Source organism: Phocoena phocoena, chromosome 11, assembly GCF_963924675.1.
Source record: "Phocoena phocoena chromosome 11, mPhoPho1.1, whole genome shotgun sequence".
Lineage (NCBI taxonomy): Eukaryota > Metazoa > Chordata > Mammalia > Artiodactyla > Phocoenidae > Phocoena > Phocoena phocoena.
In genome coordinates this window covers 91,024,091-91,043,358 of record NC_089229.1, presented here as the reverse complement: position 1 = coordinate 91,043,358, position 19,268 = coordinate 91,024,091, and the positions used below count along the sequence as shown (strand labels likewise).

The window sequence follows — 19,268 nt, the reverse complement described above, 5'->3', positions numbered from 1 at the left end:
TAAAACTGTCACTGTTTGCAGATGACATGATACTATACATAAAGAATCCTAAAGATGCTACCAGAAAACTACTAGAGCTAATCAATGAATTTGGTAGAGTAGCAGGATACAAAATTAATGTACAGAAATCTCTTGCATTCCTATACACTAATGATGAAAAATCTGAGAGAGAAATGAAGGAAACACTCCCATTTACCATTGCAACAAAAAGAATAAAATACCTAGAAATAAACCTACGGAGACAAAAAACTTGTATGCAGAAAACTGTAAGACACTGATGAAAGAAATTAAAGATGATACAAAAAGATGGAGAGATAGATACACTATGTTCTTGGATTGGAAGAATCAACATTGTGATAATGACTATACTACCCAAGCAATCTACAGATTCAGTGCAATCCCTATCAAACTACCAATGGCATTTTTCATAGAACTAGAACAAAAATTTTCACCATTTATATGGAAACAGAAAAGACCCTGCAGAAAAGCCAAAGCAATCTTGAGAAAGAAAAACGGAGCTGGAGGAATCAGGCTCCCTCACTTCAGACTATACTACAAAGCTACCATAATCAAAACAGTATGGTACTGGCAGAAAAACAGAAAAATAGATCAATGGAACAGGATAGAAAGCCCAGAGATAAACCCATGAACATAAGTCACCTTATCTTTGATCAAAGAGGCAAGAGTGTACAATGGAGAAAAGACAGCCTCTTCGATAAGTGGTGCTGGGAACACTGGACAGCTACATGTAAAAGCATGAAATTAGAACACTTCCTAACACCACACACAAAAATAAACTCAAAATGGATTAAAGACCTAAATGTAAGGCCAGACACTATAAAATTCTTAGTGGAAAACATAGGCAGAACACTCTTTGACATAAATTGCAGCAAGATCTTTTTTGACCCACCTCCTAGAGAAATGGAAATAAAAACAAAAATAAGCAAATGGGACCTAAAGAAACTTAAAAGCTTTTACACAACAAAGGAAACCATAAACACAACGAAAAGACAACCCTAAGAATGGGAGAAAATGTTTGCAGATGAAGCAACTGACAAAGGATTAATCTCCAAAATATACAAGCAGCTCATGCAGCTCAATATCAAGAAAACAAACAACCCAATCCAAAAATGGGCGGAAGACCTAAACAGACATTCTCCAAAGAAGATATACAGATTGCCAACAAACACATGAAAGGATGCTCAACATCACTAATCATTAGAGAAATGCAAATGAAAACCACAATGAGGTATCACCTCACACCGGTCAGAATGGCCATCACCAAAAAATCTACAATTAATGCTGGAGAGGGTGTGGAGAAAATGGAAACCTCTTGCACTGTTGGCAGGAATGTAAACTGATACAGCCACTATGGAGAACATATGGAGAGTCCTTAAAAAACTAAAAATAGAACTACCATATGACCCAGCAGGCCCACTACTGAACATATTCCATGAGAAAACTATAATTCAAAGAGTCATGTACCACAATGTTCATTGCAGCACTATTTACAATAGCCAGGACATGGAAACAACCTAAGTGGCCATCAACAGATGAACCGATAAAGATGTGGCACATATATACAGTGGAATATTACTCAGCCATAAAAAGAAACAAAATTGACTCACTTGCAGGGAGGTGAATGGACCTAGAGTCTGTCATACAGAGTGAAGTCAGAAAGAGAAAAACAAATACCGCATGCTAACACATATATATGGAATCTTAAAAAAAAAAAAAAAAAGGTTCTCATGAACCTAGGGGCAGAACAGGAAAAAAGATGCAGACGTAGAGAATGGAGTTGAGGACACAGGGAGTGGGAAGGGTAAGCTGGGACGAAGTGAGAGCGTAGTGTTGATATATACATACTACCAAATGTAAAACAGCTAGTGGGAAGCAGCCACATAGCACAGGGAGATCAGCTCCATGCTTTGTGACCACCTACAGGGGTGGGATAGGGAGGGTGGGAGGGAGACGCAAGGGGGAGGGGATATGGGGATATATGTATGCATATGGCTGATTCACATTGTTATACAGTGGAAAGTAGCACAACATTGTGAAGCAATTATACTCTAATAATGATGTTTAAAAAAAAATAAAAGAATTGACACTATATATTAGAAGCTAAAATCAATAAAAGCAAAAAACTGGGGTGACTACTAAGTGGACAGAAAAAAAAAAGAAAAAAAGATACAATGGGAAAGTAAGACCAGGTATGTCTAGCCTAAACGCTATGCATAGATTGTCTCACTGTGTGTATACATATGGTGTGTGTCTTTGTGTATGAAATACACACTATGGGTGCCTGGATAAATCACACGAGCCCTTTAGTTCCAATACCTTCCTCCGTAAAATGGGGAAAATACCTCCCCAGGATGACTGGATAGGTATTAAAACACTTTGTAAAGAAAGCATCAATGCAAATTAAAAGTGTTAAACATTCTCATTCATTTTCTGTGCTTCTAATAATAAAGGCTCATATAAATGACAAATTCAAAAAAGAAAAAGTAGCAGGCTTTTCTGGCTGATAGTTTAGAAATGATTTAAAAGAACCTTTTGCCATTCACTAGTATCAGTTCACAGAGCTCTGGAGAAGAAAGTAATCTTTGAGAAAAAGATTCATCTTTTTAGCAATATATAAACCCTCTCAGTTTCTCCAAAGCTAATATATAATAAACCTAAAGGAAAATAATTATCTCTTATTCATCCTTTAAAATTTAAAACTTAACATGTTAACCACGTTTTCAATAAAATTCTCATTCCATACCAGAAATGGTAGCTCCTTAAACCCAAGTTTTAAATACTTGCTTCTTTTCTGCCCATAAAACAGATATTATGTTTATACGTTATCAGTAACACAGAGGATGTCTTGGTGTAGAACATTTATTTATTTATTCCATGAAACACTTAAAGTTTAGGTCAGTGGGAAATAATTTTAATCAAAGAATTGTACATTTTCTTCCCACATATCTTGCTTTGTATTAGGAAATGACATTGTGACCCATTTCACTACAATATTACAAAATATTTACAAGAAAACATTAAAAATAACTCAAACATGAAAGGCAAGATGGGGTGAAATAAACTGGTGTTTTAGAAATCTCTACTCCAGTGCCCACAGCACACGAGAATCAAAACAAATAAGTAACAAAGATCCCCTTGATGACAAGTTTCTAAGGAACTGGAGTAGGGGAAGAAGTGGGATGAAAATGGTGGTATGAAAGGGGATGGATGTTAGCAGCACTGCTTCAATAACCAATCTATTTTGAATGAAATACCCTCTTTTATATGCAGTAAATTCTGAACAAGGCTAAACTTTAGGATATTCCTTGAACTGAAATTAAAAATACCCTGACAGTGAAAGTGGCTCTTTCACCTAAGTTGAACAAGGGCCTCTCTCTCCATGAACCACTGATGTGAACAGAAGCCTGTTCTAGCATCAAAAGCTGTCACAGCAGCCCTTCCATCTCTTTCATGAATGCTTCATAAACATCATCCTTAGTTTGTACTGAGACGGGAACAGATGGACCAGATTTGGGGGCTGCTTTGGCAAGAGGCACAGCAGAATCATCCTCTGACTTTCTCTGGGGAGTAGCAGTAGCCCCTTTATTCTCCCGACGTACCCTCAGTGCAGTGGGCACAAATCGAGTAATCTCTGCCTTGGGATTAGTGATCTGTGGCTTGGCACTGATGGTTGCTGTGGCTTTCTTCTCAATGGTGGCTGCGCTTGTATCATCCGCCTTGGGTCGCTGAATCAAGTTGGGTGGAGCACTTAAAACCCCCGGGTTCGGCAAAGGAGCTGGTGGGAAAAGCCCAGGTGGGGCAGGTCCAAGTGGAGGCACCAAAGGTGGGCGCATCATGCCAGGACGAGGTGGAGGGATACCTAAATGAAGGAGAAAACGGGCAGATGAATACCACAAGGATAAAATTTAACTACTATTAAGGATGTTAAAAACATAGGTTGACAATTTTTTTAAATGGAAAATTTATAGAAAATAAATCATGTTGTTTGCTATTTGAAACTTAGGAATATATTCTGATAGTAAATAATATCTTTTATAAAACAGTATTCACCTTCTGTTTGTATCCCTGTACTTATGTTTTTTCCTCTCTCAATAATGTACTCCTTTAAACTTACAAAGTAAAATTAACAATATCAACTGGTTTCAAATATGATCTCAAATTGTCAAATCTGAAATTTGACAGCCCAAGATTCTATTCTACCTGTAGATCGCAGATGCTATCAGAACGAAGGTTGGGGATTTGATTCCCATCCGTTATTTACTGATTTGCACAACACTTCTCCCCCTCAAAAGGTAACTCAATGGATAGGAAATATAATTTTAACCCTGGGATGAGAAAATCTAATCACAAAATGTCACCATTACTGAAAAAGAATTCATGTCTTATTGTTGGCTCAGACATACCATCATCATTTACCAGGAAGTGCAGATTTAATTTCTCCAAATGCCTCTTTTAAGATTGTGATTATAAAATACCAAATTTCTTCAAACCTAAGATGCTATTGCTTATACAGACTCATAATTATTCCAAATACCACTGAGAGAGAAAAAAAAAGTTCAAGTCCAAGCTGAGGAGCTTAAAAGGAGACCTTCACATTAAACTGAGACAGTCAGTGTAGTAAACCATACATACCTGTCACATCTAAGAAGATCACAAGGAAATTTGCATATCTAACCTTGATACTGGGTAAAGAGAATGGAAAAAAACATCTCCCTTGTGATTGTAAACTCAGTTGATACTCATGCAGATGTATGGCATGACTTCACAATTCTAAGTGTAGCCCTAAAAAAAAAGTCTTAAATGAAGAATTTAATCCAAAGTGTTCTCTGGCTGGAAAAAGTCCCTCATGTGATAGGTAGAATCAAAGGCAAATACCATCTGGAAGAACTCAACTTCAATCTACGCCAAAAGCAAATAAAAACCACCATTTTAAGATACCCCTTGATTTCAGGATATTGAAATGTGAAAACGTCTTAGAGCAAATGAGATATATAGTAGACAAGTTTTTGTCATAGAAATCAATGCCTCACCTGGAGGTGCAGGGGGAGGTAGCCTGGGTGGGGGTCCCCGAGGAGGAGGGCCAGGAGGCAGACCTGGAGGTGGACCAGGGGGAGGGCCAGGGGGTCGACCTGGTGGTGGTCCTGGAGGTAATAGTCGGGGTAAAGGCCCTCGGAGCCCTGGCATTCCGGGTGGTCTCAGGAACGGAGGAGCTCCTAAAAAGAGAAAAGTGATTAGTTAATGTCAAACAAATATATTCGAAGTAGTAACTGTGGTATAAGGTGACTGAGATTTAGTTTAACTTATCACTTTAACCTGAAATCAGGTAACTTCAACATTTATTATGGACCATTTCTCTTTATTTCCCAGCACTGACAAAATCACAGCTCTGACGGGCTGGAAATATATGAGGATGAGACTTCTTAAATGGTTCCAATATAAGCTGAAAATGGAATATAGAGCAGGGTGCTTTAAGGATCCCCTGAAACTCATTAAGATATACAGACAAAGACCACTGAGAATGTCATAAGAAAGGTAATTTTGCTTTGCACCAATCAGAAGAGGATGAACTCAACTGAAGATTTAATTGGCTGACTGCAGGATGAAGGACTAAAATCATAATTAGCCAACAAGTTTTACATGTTGTTTCAAGTTGTAAATAAACTTTTTTAAACTTTTAAGCCAAAGACTTGATTAACACTGATGACTCTGTCTCTAACTATAATGATTACACTGATATCCAAAAACTCCCAACCAAAGAAGGATACACAACAGTATTTACTGTGCTCTAGTCCTGCTTGCTACCAACTCAGAACTGGGTCAACTTGTCATATTAAAAAGTAATACTGGGCTTCCCTGGTGGCGCAGTGGTTGAGAGTCCGCCTGTGGATGCAGGGAACATGGGTTTGTGCCCCGGTCCAGGAAGATCCCACGTGCCGCGAAGCGGCTGGGCCTGTGAGCCATGGTCGCTGAGCCTGCGCGTCCGGAGCCTGTGCTCCGCAACGGGAGAGGCCACAACAGTGAGAGGCCCGTGTACCGCAAAACAAACCAAAAAAAACCTAATACTAAAGAAACTCCCAGTTACATACTCCAGGTTTCTGCCGACTAAAATCAGAACTAACCCTGAAAAAGGAAGAGCTCTGGAGAAAAAGATGGCTGTCAGAAGTACTATGACTTGCAAACAATGTTGTAGGAATGAGCAAGTTGTGCTTATCCTTTGAGAATCTTGATTTCTTAGGGAATTACACTAGGAGGAAACAAGAAATCATCAACACTAATGATGCAAGTTTTTTGAAATAACTTCATTTTAACCACATTTAGACTTATTTATTTACAACGTGTAAGTGCTTACCTGGAGGTGGTCCAGGAGGAAGGCCTGTAGGTGGTCCAGGTGGCCGTAAAGGTGGAGCAGGTGGTGGTCCAAGAGGAGGTGGTCCTGGCATGGGAGGTGCTTGTATCTGCGAAGGAGGAACAGACTGTGGAGGAGCCTGCTGCTGTGAAGAAGCAGAAGATGTGCCATCAGACAGAGATTCCTCCTTATGCTGTTTTTGTGACTGCTTTTCTGCTTCAGAATCATCAGAGTCTTCATCATCGTCTTCTGAAAATTCCTCTACTTCTCGTCCCTCCTCAGGGATTTCCTGACCTGAAAGAAATTTTAAACCAGGCACATGGAGTTGACTCATTTCTTACAGCCTGTAAAACAGCGATGCCTGAAACACATGCTCAATAAATGCTTTCTTAAAATCAACAATCAAGTCTTCTTCAATAAAATACTTAGATAACGCAAGAATAAAATAGTATTCTACTTATCCATGCTAGTGTAGCAGAGTGGAATGAGCCCAAGTTTTAGAACAAGACAGACCTGAACTTAAATGCCAGTCCAACTACTTACTAGTCATGTAACTTTGGGCAGCTGAACCTTGACTTTTGAAAAAGGATTATGTCTCCAAACCTTGACTTTTGAAAAACAAGGATTTATTACTTGATTGCTGACATATTAAATAGGAAAATATATGTAAAGCAACCGGCAGGAGGAAATACCAAAAGGCGATTCACTGTTCTTTCCCTGCCTTACCTGCCATTCGAAGCATCATGGCTTGAAGAGGAGTCAGCTCCTTCATGTTCTTCTTCTTCTTCCTCCTTGATTTCCCAGGCATATCTGCAAATCGCACACTCAGACCTAAAGGGTCAGAGAAGGGAGAATGGAGTGGACTGGGATCAACAAAATTCAGTTTATGCTTACTATAAGACAAACGCTATAAAGTACTAGATATAATTGCTTCCCACTACTTGGCAGAGAGACATAGCCATATTAAAGATAGTAAATCAAATGCCAACTGATGGTAAATATATGCTACAGTGATTTCAAAGTTACAAATTTGAAAAATTTAAAGAATACTATTAACATCTTTATGCCAATAAAATCAAACACCCAGATTAAAATAATAGATGATTTTCTAGAAAAATATAAATTACTTATAATTGGTCAAAGAAGTGATAAGATCAGAACATAAAAAATTAAAATGGTAGTCAAAGAGCAAGCCCCTCAAAGGCACCTGGCCTTTTACAAGAAAATTCAGCCAAACGTTAAGTTCCAGAAATTTACTGTAAAAGGGCACAGGAAAAGATGGAATGCTACCCACAACTTGAAGCTAGCATAACCCTAATACCAAAACTAACCTGCTGGCCAACATAAAATACAAGCAAATTGAATTCAATAGTGTTTTAAAAGAAAAATACATCATAAACATGCAGCATTGGTCCCAGAAATGCAAAATGGTTTAACATTAGAAAAGCCATGAATATAATTCATTACAATAAACAACTGAAAGAAAAATAACATCCCAACAGATACTTACGAAGTATTTATAATAAAAACTCTTAGCAAACTTAGACTAGAAGGAACCTTCTTAACCTGACAAGGGCTCTCCACTAGACACCTAAACATGCTAAATGGTGCAGTATTAGGAGCATTCCTATTCTTAGACGGTAAACATTTACAGGAGGATAGAAGTTCCACGTGGGCAGGGCTTCAGTATTATTTACTCTGTATCCTTAGTGTCTAGAAAAATGCCTTGCATATAGTAGAAACTCAATTATTAGCTGAATGTCAAATTATAGTTAGGATAACCATTTCCAGCACATGTGCACTGATGAATATACATAAGAAAAACTAACCAGTAAAAACAAACAAAAAAAACTAGTTGGCTGAAAAAAAGGAAAATGAGGCAAATGATTGCAGTCTAGAGAAAAAAAGAACTGCTGTGGCTCTAGCAACTTTCTATTAATATTTTGAAGTACTAGGTCCTACCTTAAGTGTCCTCTATCATTTTTCATTACCAGCTCTATCCACCCCTTTAAACTAGCTTTCTGGTTTGCAATAATGTTTCCTAAGAAATATCAGGAGAAAAATTTATCATTGTTAATACTAATATCAGTAGTATTACTAATACATACTGTGTTGCAGCCTGCAAAAACAGTTACCAAAGAAGCTCCAAGACTACTGAAATGTGACAAACTATACATTTTGTAAATTTTCTTGATGAATGCCATAGCTTCTTTCTAAAAGTATATGTAACTCAGTCTGAATTTATCATAATCAAACAAACACATAACACACATTATAAGTATGACATGTTTCCATTAAATCATGACTCCACTCACAGGTGTACCTTTATGTTAACTATGGTTCTCGTTCATGTAAGATAATGTAAGAGCACATGTAAGAGCACAGAAAATTTAAAGGGCTTGAATGTAGATATTTAAACAGACTCATTAAAAACAACCATGTGGTTTTCTTGATACAATTATGTGGTTATTCTCTCTTTCCTATACATATCCATGACAGAACATCTTTATGCTGTTGAATAGCTAAGAATAGCTATCTTTTCCCCCCAAAGTGGACTTTACCACATAGGCTTTTTTTTTAAATTACATATACTGCTTAGATTTTTCCCCCCCTCATAATTATCCATCTAGTACTTACTATGTGTCAACAACTTTGAGATTTTAGAAATATAAAGATGAATAAAGCATTGATCCCTCCTTTCAAGGACCTCACAATTACCTTCACAGATCCACTAATAAATCAGGACCTTCAGCTTGTGTGCTTCTTATTGATCAATATCATGGAATTTTCATCTGCACATACCTGACTTCTTTTCTTCGTTGTTTTCTCTCTCATTATCATCACGGTGCACAAATTCATCCCCTTCACTGTCTCCATCTGATCTGTCGGTGTCGCTGTCATCAGTACTGTCGTCATGCTTATCCTGATCCATGTCTTCAGGATAGCCGTCATCTTCACTGGTGCTGGAAACATCATCATCATGACCCCGTTGAGCTGAAAAGGGAGGAGGAAGCCGGGAACAAGTTATACATGTGGATCCTCCACTACATGGTACCCCCAAATATAGAAAATCAGGCTATTTAACTCAAAATAATTTGTTTTAAAAATTTCTATGTATGATCTCAGCTATTCATATAGTCTGACAATATTTTCTCTTGACAATCGTTTTAAATTCTTTTTGATAATGTAAGATTTCCTTCTAAAAGGTTCAAATTTGAAAACAAATTCTACTTAGAAGGTTATATACAGACATGCACATACACAATCATTGTGACTGTATACAATGATGCTCTAGTCTGATAATGATAAAGCTAAAAGGGAAATGGGTATCCAAGTTATCCAAGTCTTAAGGAATTGATGGTAAGAGAGTGACATCTTCAAGAAGTCTAATTTAAAACACAACAAACATTTCCATACTTCCTTATGCATGCTGCTTTTACTTGGGTAGATTCTATGATTTATCCATCTGTTGGTATGTACATGCTATCCTCATTTATTTCCCAAGCTCTGAGGGTGGTGAACAAGATGGTTCAACAGCCAACATAAAAAATGATAGTGGAAAGGTTCTAAGAGCAAAAGGAACTCCTTACCAAGTTCAGGACTATATAACATGTCTTCATCTCGCCTACGAGGGGGAAGATCTAGGGCAAAGCCCACTTTACGGCCATACATTTGCAAGACTTGAGGAGGAGGTGGACCAGGGGGAGGACCAGGAGGCTTCCTGCCAGGGGGCAAACGTGGAACACCATGTCCAAGAAGAGGAAGTATAGAAACTGCCCGAGTTGGAGGTCTGTAAAGAAAATGTACAGTAATCACATTAATGAGGTATCTACTTCCTCTTCTGAACAATTTTCAAAGGATTTCTCATTTCATATCTAATCAAATGAGGAACTGCTTACATCCCCACTGCATTAATTTTGGCACAGGACAGTCAAGAGACGCTTCTACTACACGCTGTTTGACTGTTACCACTTCCTTACCCATAGGCTGAAGTCTTCTTAAGGATGGAGGGCGGCTGGGCGCCAGGAAGTGGAATGTCCTGGATCAGGATGTTGGAAGGAGCATGCGGCATATCTGGCAAAGGAATGCTCTCCACCTCCACATGCTGCGCGTTCTGAAACAGGGAGAATCTTTCAATAGATAAGAGTAATCCCCAAACTCAACACTAAAAATTCAACATCAGCTGTTTCAGAACCTGGATTTGCTTTCCACCTAACACAAATATCATGAAAAACAAGAATACAAAGCTGCAAGTCAACATTGCTAAAGACTGCCAATCAACTGAAACTTTGGAATAATATATATTCAGTGGTAGAGCGTGGGCTCTAAAATTAGTCTGCCTTTGCTGAATTTCTGTCACATATGAGCTGTATGACTTAAGCAAGTTACATTAGCTTCCTTATCTGTAAAATGGAACCCATACTACCCACTTTACCAAAATTATACCATTTGTTTTTTTTTTTACATTTTTATTTTGAGGCAAAATTTACAATGCAATGTACAAATCCAATGAGTTTTGACAAATGCATATACCCCATACTCCCTCCCCATCAATCCCTAACACTGTCCCAAGGCAACCACTGATACAAAATCTTTCCTCCATAAATTAGTTTTGCCTGGTATTCAGTGGAATCATACCATGAAGAAAGGATCGCATGTTTTTGAGATTTATCCATTAAAAAATTTTGTTTAAATCTCATGTTGTTTTGAGTATCAGTTGATCATTCCTTTTTATCATTGAGTAGTATTCAATTTTATGAATATATAACAGTTTATCCATTATCTTCTTAATGGACAGCTGGGCTGTTTTCACTCTTCAGCTATTACTGTATTGGCAGGTAGGTCAATTTCTCTTGTATAAATACACAGATTTATATTTGCTGGCTCATGGGGTAGGTGTATGTTTAATTGACAAGAAACTGCCAAGAGGAGGTGGTTCAACATGATCAGGTCTCCCATGAACAACTTTAAGAGCAGATCTAAACATAAAGTTTTAGTTTAGCTCTGAAAAGAAACTTGATTACCTTGACAGCATCAAAATATTGGCTAAGTTGAGCCCTCTTCTGTTCATATTCTACTTCTAGCTTTCTCAATTCTTTGTAAATATCTGGATTCTCTTTCTCATAGAGTCGTAAAATACGTTCAAAGGTTTCACGTAGCTTTTTACGCTTGTCTTTCAGCACTTTCTCATTTAACTGTGGCTGTTGCACTGGATTAAACTCTGAGAGAAAAGAGCAGATTATGAAATTAAATACAAAAAAGTCACTTTGTCTAGGTATCAATAGGCTGTATCATTTAATAAAAATCTCCTTATATGTTAAAACTGTTCAAAAGGATCCAGACACCAGATATATTCTTGTCAAAAGAAATGCACTATTTATTAAAATTCCACCCCTTTAAGAAGGCCATTAATTTTACTTTCTTTTCTAAGAAATGTCACCTAATTGACTTTATCATCATTGTAATAAAAATCAATTTTCACTCCTCTATGCTAACAACCTGATATAGTGAAGCTTCAGTCAGACAAACCTGGGTTTACATGCTACACTGGCTCTGTCATTTAATTCTGAGATCTCTGGCATTTTACTTGAATTCTCTGATCTTCAGCTTCTTCATCTGGAAAATGGAGACATCAACTACTTCACAATCAAGCTCTGATGATCAAATGAGAACACAAATAAAATATCCAGTGGTGTCTGGCTTACCACTCAACTATTACTTTTATATGGGTTAGTATTCCTTGTCTAGCTACCATATAAGCCTTTCTCTCCCATGTGTTCAACATGGGGCTTAATTTCAGGTCCCTAAAAGGGACCAAGAGAGATTAGCACAGGGTTCCCAGGCCTGCCTAGTCAACCATACCTGCCTCCCTCCATCCCCCTTGCCAGTAACTGACTCAGAGATTAATCGGCATACGATCCAAACTGGGACCAGATCCTCCTCTGAGATTTTAAATATGGGAGAGAGAAGCTCTCACAAGCAGGAATGAAATAAAACTAGAGCAGTCTATGGCCTCATCTCTCAACCACCACTAATTCCACACACATATTCCACCTTCTATACCAAGAAATTCACTAGCACTATGCTGATAGAGAGTGGTCAGACAGAGGGACAGTCTTGCTAATGATATCTGGGTTTTTGAGACAAGCTTCCCTCCAGGATTTCCCAATTATGGGAGTCAAGGTATACTTTTTTCTGCTTAGTTTGTATTGAGTTTTATAAACTGTAATTAGAGCTCTGATGAATAGTGTTCCTTCCTTTTTCTTAAAAGAATCACGAGCTTAATTGTCATCTTTCTTAAATCCTGTTAACTATTAACCTTGATGACTTACTCAAAACCATAAGTATGGCCTCAAACCACACTATTCCTAGTGTGATTAATGAAAGTGCTAAATGCTTGACTTTAAATCCCAGCTCTGCCACTTCCTAACAGTATAACCTTGAGAAAGGTACATAACGTCTCTGTGCCTGAGTTTCCTCATCTGTAAAATAGGGGCAATACACCTACCCAAAACAGTTGTCATGAAGATTAAATGAAAACGTGGGGAAAAAACCTAGTATGTAGCAAGGTAAGAGCTCAATAAACCTCAGTTATTACTATACAATTTGGGGTCATTCAGTAGGTAATATCCTGACATCCTAGGGCTAGGAATTGTCCCTACCAATATTTAGAACAGGCAACAAGTGGAATCAGTTATAGCTGAACTGGGAAAGACGCGAGATGATACAGCCTGACCCAGAACTCTTGCCCAGGCTGGCTGCAGAGGCTCTGCCACATTATTTCAGAAAGCTTGTAATACCATAACCCCACATAACTGGATTTTTTTGAACCCCATTTAATGCATCATTGAGAAGTTCCACTGTATCTCTTTTACTCACTATCTCTGTTTTTTAGGCAAACCACCAAACTTGTTTGGAAACCTTTGTAAACAAAACTTGTAAAGATCACTTTAACATGCAATTAAAAAAAAAACGGCAGGGGGCAGAAGACAGAATTGGCAAAAATTTGACAGCTGAAAAGCATGGAGTTAGCTAGACTATTTTATTTTTGGATGTTTGAAAGCTACTACAAAAAAAGGAAAATGAAAAACTCCATGTTCTAAAGTTAAGAGAATGGGCTGAATATGGAATCCATTTTGTGACTTGTCCTCTGTATTAATTATAACTACCTAAAGCCACTTTGCACCATTCTGACTCCTACTTTTACTTAATTGTATAATGTTCTGTTAAAAATACTTTCTAGGATTTTTTCCCTCACATACCTGCAAGTATAAGTATATAAATAAGGGAAGTAAAGGTTAATTAAATATGTTATAGGATCTTTGGAACTTGGTAAAACTGCATTCTATTTTGAAGAGGTTTTGGTTAAACTAAAGAAACTTTTTTTGAGTTAGGATAAAACTTCCAATGGCAGCATCACAGATGATTCTCAAGCAACTCAGATACAAGAAAAGACAACATGCAATTATTTCATGTGATTCCAGTTACGACAAAGCAGTGATATTGAAGATGCACATGAGACTGGATAAAATTATTCTGTTAAGTGTGAAAAAGGAAGAAATCCTAATACGATAGTTTTTAAAATTTAAGTATTTGATTTCTTCTATATCCTTACTAAGTGGTCAATTATCTTTGCATCTTCTCATTGGAAAAAATGGGAAATTGACTTATATTCACGGTGGCCCAATATTTAGATTTAAATGGTAGTTGCCAGTATTAAAATACAAAATGAAAAAACCCCAAGGTGATTTCAAAATCCAGACTTAGTATTCTCTTAAAAAAATGAGCAAGCCAAACTGGGCTTTTGTTAACTTATAAAAAACAATTAGCTAAAGCTAAAGAATGGCTTCCCTCTTATTCTAGATGAGCTTTCCAGTTTGTAATAGCCCCTCACCCCACTGTTCTTCTAACTCTAAAACTAAATCTAAGCATCACATGCCATAAGCTTTTCTATATTTCTTGTGTCTGTGCTGTTTCACTCATTACCTGCCTGCCTCCATGTATCAGACTATTATCCCTGTTGTAAAATCCAGCCCTTTATAAATTCTTACCCATTTCATCCAATTTTTCCATGTCCCGGATAATTTGTTTGGGATCCTTCATCTTTAAAACTGCAGCTCGTACCATCATGCGCTGTTTTTTGTTCTTAGAAAAATGAAAAAAGAGCAGAATTTAAAGAAGCTGAACACTCCTGAGTTTTCGTTTCAATTTGTTTCAACAATCCATGTAAACTGAAGTTGAACTTCTCCTTGGTTTCTGATCACTTGTTTCAACCACCAGAAACAGAGTTATGTAATTAATTTCTTACTCCCCAAAATGTTTCAACTTCAGACAAAAAGATAAATGTTATTTATGAGAAGTGTTTTCTTAGGCAAGTATTTCTTTTTAACCTTGTGAGACTTTTAGCAGTTACTTAAGTATTTTAAGGGTTTTCTTCCTTAAAACAAAGTTTGTAGCTAAATTCTAAAATTATACATTAGAGAAAAATTTTGCAGAAATTTAATGTCAGCAATGAAACAAGAATAAACAGTTGAAAACTACTAAAAAACTAGGTTCTCTCAATGTGTTACGGTATGATACTAAAAAGTAAACCCTTTCTTCTTCTGGGGAAGCTTTTTGCCACAAACTCAACAACTACATAGTCAAGAAAATGGATGTACAAAGCTATTTATCATCACATTTACTTCCATTCACTAACTCAGTGGCTTCTAACAAAGAAGTATGTTATAATAAATAGCAAAAGAGAATTATTTTTTTAAGTATTTATTTAAGTCACTGGGAAGGGTAATCAAATAAACCATGTTACAGCAACCCATCATGAGCTCATCTACAAAATTATTTCAGTTCAGTTTCTAAGTATAGTATTTTGGCTTAGTAAATCTTACGGTTTGTTATGAGAAGCATAAAATATCTTTTCTGGAAAATAACTGGAAATGTTTTCTAAATCCACTCATCTCAAATAACAAGATGTGCCAAACTACATTTATATCTAACAGGATGCTTCTGAAATCGTACCTTCTTTAATTCTCTCTTCCGAGCTTCTTTTCCTTAAGAGAGGGAGAGAGAAGGAATATAAAACTTTAAAATCCTGAACATTAGCATTTTCTCCAATTTAATACAGATTACTGTCGGAGGTTGCCCCGTGCACTGCAGGGTATTTAGCAGCATTCTTGCCTCTACCCACTAGATGCCAATAGCACCCTTCCAATTATGTCAACCAAAAATGTCTCAAGACATTTTTAAGTTCCTTAAAAAATAACTATGAATCTGAAAAGATGTCATAAAATACTAAATAAGAACTTGCAAGAAATTTGTTCAAAATTCCAAATACAAAGAGAATTGCCAATTCTACTTGGCAAGTCAATCAAATTAGAAACACGGGTACTAATTTTTTTTCATGCTTAAAAGTTTTAATCATGTGCCCACTAGAACACTAGATAACTTTATACAACTGACACCTCCTAACACTGCTGATCTTATAATCAAGAAATAATAAAGTACACTCCCTAAAGCTTACAGTTTTTACCACCCCTCTTCTTCAACATTCCACATTAATGTACACTTACTGGCTTGGTCTGTGGGGTTCATAAATTTTCCACTCTTGGTGGATGATGTAGATCTCCGTCCCATGTTGACAATTTGTGTGGTTTACTTGCTTGTTTAAAAAACAAAACAAAAACAAAACCTAAAAACCTGCAAAGACAAAAAAATAGCTTATTTTTCCTAGATTTACAAAATTTCTTCCTTTTTATATTTATAAAATTTTCTTCCTACCAATCTCTGAAAAGAAACTTATTATTAAGACCTTGTTCTTTTCCCAGTTTTGACTTTTGTGTACAGGAAAGACAGCCTCAACTTCTCTAACCACAAAAAATTAGATTCCTATTATTATTTATAACATAATGGTAATGGGTCTGAAGACCACTATGAATATCATTAAGTCGTCAATTAACTTTCTTTTCTGGATCACAGCACTGACTCGTCAATTGAAAAAAATCAATCAAAAAATGCCTCAACAATATGACAAACCATGTAGATAAGAAGCCATTAGTTCTTTTCCTATATCCTCCCTTTATTTACATGTAGGGTGAAAAAGGAATAAAAAGGTAACAGGGTAATGACCTGGGCTCAACGACAAATAGCTCAGCCTTGCCTCTCTCCACGGTTTCTTGGCATGTATTCCCATCATCTCTAAGACAGTAAGAACTCATTAATTTAAGCCTATTTAATTCAGATTTAGTTCTAATTCAGATGTAATTCCTGACGCTCAAGCAGAAGCTTAAACCATAACTAAAAACACAAATATTCAAAATAAAGTAGTGATATTATATGAGAGATCTTCTAAAAACATCAACATTAAGATATTTTATTAATAATGCCTACTTGACTCCTGATTTGTATTTTTTAAGGTAAACGAAAGGGATAACTGTGTTTGAGGGAACTATTTTATAAATCAACATTTTAATTAACCAAAACACTATTATATCCCTTCTTCCTGTCATTCCAAATGAATGAGGTTTAGCTTTTTGATACCTGCTCTTTCCAATAATAAAGGGTGATAAATTTCCTTCCTTTTGAAAGCGGACACTTTTCAAGGGTGGGAAAGGTAAGATCATGAGGTAGATTTTTTAGCAGACCACAGAATTACACCTTCCCTTCATGAAGATTCTGTCAGGCAAGTTTATTGGTGAATGCGTCTTTCAGCAACTGTTCAACTGCCTTGCTTTCTGCTAAAAGCTTCCAAGCTGTTCCAGTGGCAACTGATTTGCCCTGTCAAGGGTTTCCTTCTCAGAAAAACCGGGAGCGAGGGAGAAGGAAGCGGAAACAAGCAAAATTAGCAGAAATAGAAGCTCTTACATCTTTGATGGCCTGGATCTTTTCTGCCTCCCTCTTCCAATTACCCTCAGGCCCGTGTTTTTAACCCTCCTCTCCTACACCTGAAACCTAGAATAGATACGAAGTACAGAAAATTTTTACAGAAAACACTGGAGTCTTAGTCTGCATGCACAGACTACTTTTCTATCTCAAAGCAGAGGCGATAGGGAAATCGGGTCACGGGGCTGTTCAGGGGAACTCTCAACAGTCCAAGAGGCTACAAAGGGACGGAGCCCAGGTCCACCATAGGAGCCAACAGCATTAGCAACTGCCAAAACCACAGCGACAGTTGACCCTGCCTCGAGGTGCAGGACATCAAGCCTAAGGCAACCAACGGGGCAACGTCAGGAGGCGGCGCTGACCGACCCGGGCGAAGTCAGCCGTTTGACCGCTGGACGCCGCGCCGCCCCAGGGGATCCCCTAGTCCGCGATCGCGGAGACCCCAACTGCTGAGAGGAAGAGCAGGGCGGAAGGGCCTGGTGTCCCTGAGGCAACCGCGTGGGCCCCGGGAAGAGACGGGAAAGATGAAAAAACGGAGCGGAACGATCCCGCACACTCACACTTCTGCTGGGCTCCTGGGACTGTGAGAAGCGGGGAGGAGACGATTCTCGGCCTCTTTGACTTCGTAGGGCCCTTCACCTCTGCCTCTCAGTCAGCCCCCCAGCCCCCGCCATCTTGAAACCTCGCGCCCCTCCGCCATCCTTACGTCACTTCCTGTCCCTACGGGCCGAAGATCTCAGCGTTTCTTCGCCCTGGAACCATAGAGAGTAACCAAGGACTCCAGGACCAGAGTGTCTTCCGCTACAATACAGTACCGAATTGGTTGGTTATAGACTAAAAGCCCGCCTTCACTACGCCGTACAAGGGGTTCATGTTGATTGACACTTACCTAGCCCAATAAGAATATGAAAATGAAGCCCGGGGGGATATATGATTGGCTGATGGGACCACTGTCCTACCTCGCCGCAGGCATTCCGACTTAATTTCCGGGAGCTCCATTTATTGAGACGCCAGAGGCCTGCGGATAACTGATAGGGAAAGGTTTAGCGCTGTGCCTGTCACCTTGAATTGTGTATTGTAGGTTTTTTGTTTCCTTCATGACGTAAGCGCGTGCGATCTTTCGGGAGTTTCCGTTAGAAAACGAATCCCTGGAAGATACACTTCGCTAGCGTGCCGTGCGTCTGGAAGTTCAGTAGTTGTTTTTACACAAAGAATATTTGTAGACTTAAGCAATTCAGTGCCCGTGTTAGAATCCCAGAGTGCTAATCTACAGGATTAGTGTTTTTGAAGAGGAAATATGGGGATATTTGTACAGTTTTAAATTTACGAGTGTGGAGGTGGGTTTATATTGGCTTTTTTAGTTTCTGGTCTTTTCACCCACCAAAAATCCTTTATGATGTCACCAAAGGGGATTATTCCCTTAACTCTAATCTTCGTCCTTTCCTTATCTTTTATCTGCTCTTTAAGACTCTTTTCCCCCTAAAGGTGAGTTTAAACATTAAAAAAAATCAGTACTATCACTTATAGGAAAATGTTAGATTCTTACTATCAGTTATAAATATTCCAAAATCTTGACGGAGATATGTATTAATTTTTAGAAAATATTTAAATGTGGGCTTAACTGATAAGATTGATCCCTTACCTGATTTAACCTTTGTTTGAGAAAATTCTTGATTTGGTTTTAGACTGAATTCTGAGTCCACAAGAGCAGTAACAAGGTACATGTTTATGAATCAGGTAATAAAAACAAAATAAAATTTAATTTTGAAGATGAACTAAATTGTGACATTTTGCAGCTAATTTATAAAAGCAATGACAAGGTAAAGAAAAGACTACATTTGAAATACTACAGTATTTCATGTAGCTTTTTAAGTTTTAAGATATGTTGAGCTTTTAAAATTTAAAGACATTTCTTGTACTTGGATGCAAGAATCAACTGTAACGAACATTTTTGCAAGAATGACTTTTTTTTTTTTACATCTTTATTGGAGTATAACTGCTTTACAATGGTGTGTTAGTTTCTGCT

The 19,268-nt window shown here is 37.7% G+C and overlaps 1 protein-coding gene across 1 annotated transcript; it reads right to left on the bottom strand.

The window, feature by feature from the left end:
* Nucleotides 1–2,866: 2,866 nt before the first annotated feature.
* On the bottom strand, nucleotides 2,867–17,946 carry WBP11 (WW domain binding protein 11). The gene is made up of 12 exons (XM_065887347.1): nucleotides 17,803–17,946; nucleotides 15,934–16,060; nucleotides 15,383–15,414; nucleotides 14,419–14,512; nucleotides 11,392–11,588; nucleotides 10,348–10,481; nucleotides 9,958–10,157; nucleotides 9,170–9,361; nucleotides 7,094–7,198; nucleotides 6,371–6,661; nucleotides 5,052–5,234; nucleotides 2,867–3,880 (listed from the first exon to the last, which is right to left on the bottom strand). The coding sequence occupies exons 2-12, from the start codon at nucleotides 15,995–15,997 to the stop codon at nucleotides 3,447–3,449; spliced, it is 1,926 nt and encodes a 641-aa protein (XP_065743419.1). The 5' UTR covers nucleotides 15,998–16,060; nucleotides 17,803–17,946; the 3' UTR covers nucleotides 2,867–3,446.
* Nucleotides 17,947–19,268: the final 1,322 nt, after the last annotated feature.